Source organism: Lygodium microphyllum, chromosome 19 (genome assembly GCF_053477565.2).
Source record: "Lygodium microphyllum isolate KBCC chromosome 19, Lygodium_microphyllum_v1.1.10, whole genome shotgun sequence".
Taxonomy (NCBI): domain Eukaryota; kingdom Viridiplantae; phylum Streptophyta; class Polypodiopsida; order Schizaeales; family Lygodiaceae; genus Lygodium; species Lygodium microphyllum.
Window position 1 is genome coordinate 14,228,161 of NC_141153.1, and position 6,469 is coordinate 14,234,629.

Below are 6,469 nucleotides of genomic sequence, written 5' to 3' on the forward strand. Positions count from 1 at the left end.
CCCTAGTGGGGAAGAGAGAAGGCACGTTAGAACCTAAGAACAAAACGGGTGATGTGATAGAGACATGTAATTGTTGGCTCACATGCAAAGGATCAAACGAGACAACATGGAGCCAATTTAGCTAGTTAGCTCTGCTTCTATCTGATCTTGGTTCCTCTCTCTCTCACTCTCTTAGACCCAAAAAGTTCAAAAAATATATATGTTTTCAAAGCCAATTGGATGCTACTATGCAAGTGTTTAAAGATGAAGCTGGCAACATCATTTGTGGAAAAAGTGGTTATCTCTACTTGTTATATCATAGAGTCACTTAGCTTTAGATTTAGACCTAGATGGATTTTAGCTTGTAAAGAATATTTCTAAGATAGTATAAATTTCTAAATATGTATTTCAGAATTTCACGATGGGATTTGTGTATATTGCTCAATGGGTCGCATGAAATGGGCACGGGGTTACTAGCATATGGTCGGCGGCCAAAGGGAGGGCCCGGCAAAAAGCACTTTGAGGGGTTGGGGAATGCTGTTAAAACAAAGAGACGGAAAGGGGGAGAGACTCACAGAGCTCAATGGCAGCCAGCGGTGTGCAGCAGAGGATCGTCTCGGCCTTGAAGCAGGCGTTGAAGTGGGTGAGGAAGCCATGGGAGATTACGGGGCCCGTGGCGTCGCCTGAGTATAAGGACCCCCTGCCAGGAGCTTTGGAGTACCGGACCTTCTCCCCTGCCACCGCTCCCAAGCGTGCTGTCATCCCGCAAGACGATCCCTCGCAGGTCCTTGACATAAAGTACTACACGCGTGACCCCTATCGTGACGCCTCGAAAATGCACACCATCAAGCAGTTGGATCCCACCAAATGCCCCGAGAACCCCCTCGTCTCCCCACCCATCTTTAAATTGGGGACCAAGCATCACCTCAATGATTGCCCTGGCGAAGGATACCAGAAGTAGATATATAACAGGTCCCTTTGAAGGTCCCTCGGAGCAGGAATTTCAACTCGCTCGCCTGCTGCAACATTGCCGGATTTTGCTGGTCACAGGCAGAGGTTTGATCATAACAATTATAACAGCATCCTACAATTTTGTCTTATTTTGGACACTGTCCAGAATTTTGATAAATCTCAATTCAGTGGGTTCTCTGTGCAATTTATGCACCAAATTACATTTATGCATGGTCTCTGACAATCTGCAGACATACAGTGATGTGCACACACGGAATAAAGTCCCCTTCTGGCTTGTCATTGTCAAAGATCATTTAGTTATCAATGTTGTGTTGTGAATTGTGACAATAATGGCAGTTTTGTAGTGTTTGCTGTTTTGATTCTGTGACAACTTTTGGGCATTCCAAACTTTTGCAAATGTGCAAACATGTATCTGTGGAAGCTTAGTTGAGTGCTCTTCAAATGGAATCAGATTATTCTTCCTTAATGTTTATACCCTTCGTAACTTTGCATTTGCAGTTGCAATCTTCTGTAGGCTCAGCACAGATGTTGTATGTACATGGACTTTGTGACAAGCACGATGGCAATCACAAAAACAAGAGGAGGAAAGTGTGTGCAGTTTCAGTCAATGGTAGTGCCAGTCGATAAATAGGTCAATGATTGAAGTAGTAGTAGAGTAGTTAGAACAATTCAACCCGTGACAAATATCTACATGCAAGTGTATGAAAAACTCTATTGTGCAGATTTTATTTTGCTGCTATTTAAGTTAGCTTTAAAGTGTCTAGACAAAGGTTAAGGCAAAGAGGCTTGTTACATATCATGATGCTAGAGTTGGGAGAGTCATTGAATGGCTATGGCTACAGAACTCTTCAGTGACTGCCCTACCTTCTCAATAACGTGCCCTGGGACACGGTTGGATGTTTTGCACAGGGTCTATTTCACAGCAGCAGGCATGATTGCTTGGGACTGGCATTGTGCCATGAACAATCATCTCCTGCCTATGAGCTTAAGTCTAAGTTAGACAAGGACATTAGGAGCTCTAACACTTTGTTTGTGTGTTTTGATGGAGGTGGCACCCTTGCATTACAGTTTTAGACTAATTAGGTGTGTATTTATACGGGCAGCATGTTATTTTTGGCTGTGCATTACTATTTTATGCTGCCCATTGCCTGCAATCACACTATGATGCTGGTGATCTGTTTTTTTGGGCTGATTTATACCAGTGACCAGCATTGAATGCTGGTTGGCCAGATTTAGGGCATACTTGGGCAGCTGGTTGGCCATTTTTTGGATGACTGCCTATTTAAGGCAGTCCACACTTAGCCGATGATTCATTCTTTTCAGCACTTTGCAGGATTCAGCACTCTCTTTATCATTTGGTAGACATTTTCTATCATCTGGTGCATTCTCTGTTGTCAGCCTGATTTGATGCTCTCACTGAAGCTTTGGGCTGCATGCAGGGACAATGTTTTTGTCTGAGGAGTTGTCTTAGTCGTGTTTGTACGTTCTATGTTCTCTTTGTGCAAACCTTAGCATATCTTCACAGTCTGTAGCTGGCTGCTCTGAGTGTTCTTAGAAGTCAGGATTTTGCCTCTTGGCGAAAACCATCACAAGGAGTTTGGCTCCCACGAGTATGAATTGCTCTTAGATAAGACATCTGAGTTGTCATTTCTTTAGACGTGGCTCCACACTAGGCCTCAATTTGAATGATTGTTAAGCCCAGCTCCAGCAGTGGTGGCTGACAACTAATCATTGGGTAAGTACTACTGATCTGATGGTAGTAGTACATAGCCATTGCTTCAACTCTGGTTGGGTTGTAAGCTCCACTGGGTTTGGTGTTCTATTCTGCAGCTACAATTGGAGGTTCTGCTTCCAGCAGTCCCTTGCATTCCAAAACATTCCATTATAGTGGCACTTTTGATACAGAATCCTCATCGCAGGCAATCGAGTCCACTTTTGTACTGCATTACCAAGTTTTTGGGGCTGATGAGCTACTTAAGCCTTCTTGTGCTTCAGCACTTAAAAGCAGTGAGTTGCATCTCACAAGCTGTAAGCAAATTACAGATGCCACAAGGCATCCAGCATGCTTCAGGTGTCTGGAACAATGGATTGTGCTGGTAAATTGTTCTGAATGGCTAAGACTGAATTGTTTCCCTGTTTCCTTAGTTTGTTCTTTATTGCTTAGTGTGCTTTGCTGCAAAGACAGTTTTAACATGCCACAAGGGAAGAGAGGGGGCAAGGTGGGTGTGTGATTTGGAGGTGTAACTTGGAGAGAGTGTGACTGAAAGAAGATTCTAACTTGACCAAATGCTTATTGTCAAAATCTGGGCTATGTCTTGCATGGCTATAGAGCAGTTTGAGGACAGCAAGCATAATGCAGTAGCAACCGTGCGATTACTGGTGATGAATGTCTTTTCAAAATTAATACTTGACCTGCTCGTAAATTTTTTTCAGGCTGTCTTTCTGACTAGCTACTACTGGAATCACCATTCATCATACGTATAGGGATGATCCCATAAGCGAAGTAAATCCTATAAGTTGCCCTGCTGCATTAGAATGGGACCTAGTGGCTGGTATTTCTTTTTGAGCTCCATACTTTGTACATTGATCAGTATTAGATGAATGTTGGATGGATCATTTGGAGCAAATGCAGATTAAAGAACAAAGGTTTGTGGGAGTTTGTACAGCCACAAATTTATTGTTACTTTGGAATATTAACCTAGGAGCTGGGAAAAAAGGTTGTAAGGCATGCAAATTGTTAGAAAGTATGGAGCAATGGAAGTTAACAGTGCAACACTGACTTCTTTCTGTACCACTGTCCTGCTGGCCATCCTTTCTAGTATTTTTACTTCAGGAAGGCAGTTCTGATTACAGACAGTAATCAAGCATGTGTTACTGGCATTAAAGGTAAAACAAGCTGAAGAGCTGGGTCTCACCTTCACATTTGAAAAGCCTCACATAACAGGACTTGTGAGGTCTCACTTTTTCTACAACGACGTAGTCTATGGAGGTATGGAGGTTAAAAAGATGAGAGTCAGCTAGAGTTTAAGGTAGAGAGAAGTTGAGAAGGTGTATATAGACATTTGAGATTGTGTATATATACATACATATGTATGTATATATACATACATATGTATGTGTATATATATATATATATATTACACACACACACACACACACACACACACACACACACACACACACACACACACATATATATATATATAGTGGCTTACTACTAGGATAGCCACTATATCACGATTAAAAAAAAGAGAGATTGGGAAGACAAACAGTATGCTCATACCCTACCCAAAGCAAGAAAAACTAAGATCAGCCCAAACTTGGACACACACACACACACACACACACACACACACACACACACACACACACACTCTCTCTCTCTCTCTCTCTCTCTCTCTCTCTCTCTCTCTCTCGTGATTGTTCCACAACAAAGTAAAGCATGGGGGAAATGAGAGAGTCACCTAGAGATTGAGGTAGAGATAGAACTTGAGAGGTGTGTGTAGACAATTGAGAGAAGTAGATACTCCAATGGAAAATATAAAAGTTGGAAAGAAAGAACATTTATAACATGTTTGATTACACAAATTGGGGAACTTAAAAAGTCTATTCCCACTCAAAGCATGAAAACATAAGGTTAACCTTTAGCTTTGACTCTCTCTTCATCGATATTGTCGTACTTGTTCTTTTGTGCATGCACCTAAACATGGTTTAATAAATGAACTTGGAATATAACCAAGCGCTCCATTGTATACTATTTTATGTGGCCATGAGTTGTTGTAAAGTAGCATCGATGTTAGGCCATTGTCTCCTCACTCAGCTAAACGCAAGAGGTTCTTTCTCAATGTTTTGATGCACCAAAAAACAAGGTTATGGCAATTGGATGTTGACGTTGTTACAATGTCAACAAGCAAAGAAGAAATGGAGCATGAAGAAGCAATGAGGAGAGTTTCTTGGGAGAGCACAACAATTCCAATTACCATAGCCATGCATTTGAAGAGGAGATAGAGAGATGCAAGAGTGTGAGAGAGGAAGGGAAGTACTCAAGCTAGGTCTACACAACTAGAGATAAAAGTGAGCTCTTGTCATGGTCTTTGAATATTTACAAGTTTGAACTAGGGCAACACAATATATATTCTTAGAGTAAGTTTATATTAGAAGGCATGGATGCAACTTGTGTGCTTTCTTGAGAGCTTTTTGTGAAATGGATTGCTTTCTTGGTAATGATTGTTGCATGAAAAGGAAAATAATGTTGTGACATTGCTAGCTTCTTCTAATATAGTATGAACTATAACTAAGCTTACCAATTCCTTTCTTATGCGGTTTTGTTGTTTAGGGGGTTGCTCATTTGTGATGGAGGTTTATATCTTTTAGGGCACATGTTTTGTGCACCTTGAGAGTTGATTTCAAACATGTGAAGGTGCATTCCTAATAACTACAATCATTCATGCTTTATGAATAATTATTAGCGAATAACTAAGGAGGTGCAATATGTGGATGTACATGTTGATATTGATTTGTTTGGTCCTTAATTGAGATTGAGGGCTTCGATTGATTTGCTCTTAAAAATTGAGGATGATTGGGCTTATAAATTTGACAAGGGCCTTTGTTGCTTGATAGGGAGGATCCATGAATTATAAACAAAGGGCTTTAATATGGTCATCCAATCCTTGCTTAATGGCTTCACGAGGATAGTTGAGGATTGGGGTGTTTTGGAAGAAAGATTAATTGTGCTTTGGGATCATTTTTAAATTTGTTCATACTATATGACTTGGGAGCAAGTAGCATATGGGATTAACATGGAGGTATCAAGAAGCATGATTGCATCCTTCCCATGACCACATACACTTTCAAAATGCTAATTGGCATAAATTTCCATGTGGATTCTAATATTATGAGGTTAGGCCAATGAACTCCTTTGGTCTCTTTTGGAATGGAGCTTTGCAAGGTCTTGTAGATTTTTCTTGTGGTTGGATTGGAGTGGATCTTTCGAAGGTTTTGTAGATATTGTGTCTATACTATGGTTCTAAAACTTGGGGAAATGAAAGATGGTTGTAGAAGAGTGGGAAATTTTTAGATTCACAAATATTGTGTTGATACAAAGAATAACCATAACGGTTTTGGGTAGCTATTATGTCTTAAATTCTTCAAAATTTGAGTTTTGAGTTGAACTACAAAGTTGTAGCTAATGATATGGCATACATTTCTAAGAAATCTCATAATCAATTGGTTCCTTTGTGAAAATATATCCTCTTGCAATCATCCCTAGCAATGTAAAAGTTTCAAGTAAATTGCATGTTGCCAATTTCTATATAACCCATGTACCCAACAAATATAAATATATAATGAGAGAAATATGACTAAGCTTAGAGAGAGCTAGTGTTAGTCTTCCTACTTTAGTATCAAGGATTGAGTCAATTCTCCTTGTTAAGCCTCTTCCACAATGTATTAAAACTATTGTACTCTTATAACTAATGTCTTTAATGGTTGTGGAGAAAAAGCTATGATTGAATTGTCG

The 6,469-nt window shown here is 40.1% G+C and overlaps 1 protein-coding gene across 1 annotated transcript; it reads left to right on the forward strand.

Moving 5' to 3' along the window:
* Positions 1-500: 500 nt before the first annotated feature.
* On the forward strand, positions 501-1,681 carry LOC148019585 (furry). Its single transcript, XM_087699598.1, has 2 exons — positions 501-1,035; positions 1,450-1,681. The coding sequence occupies exon 1, from the start codon at positions 563-565 to the stop codon at positions 938-940; it is 378 nt and encodes a 125-aa protein (XP_087555724.1). The 5' UTR covers positions 501-562; the 3' UTR covers positions 941-1,035; positions 1,450-1,681.
* Positions 1,682-6,469: the final 4,788 nt, after the last annotated feature.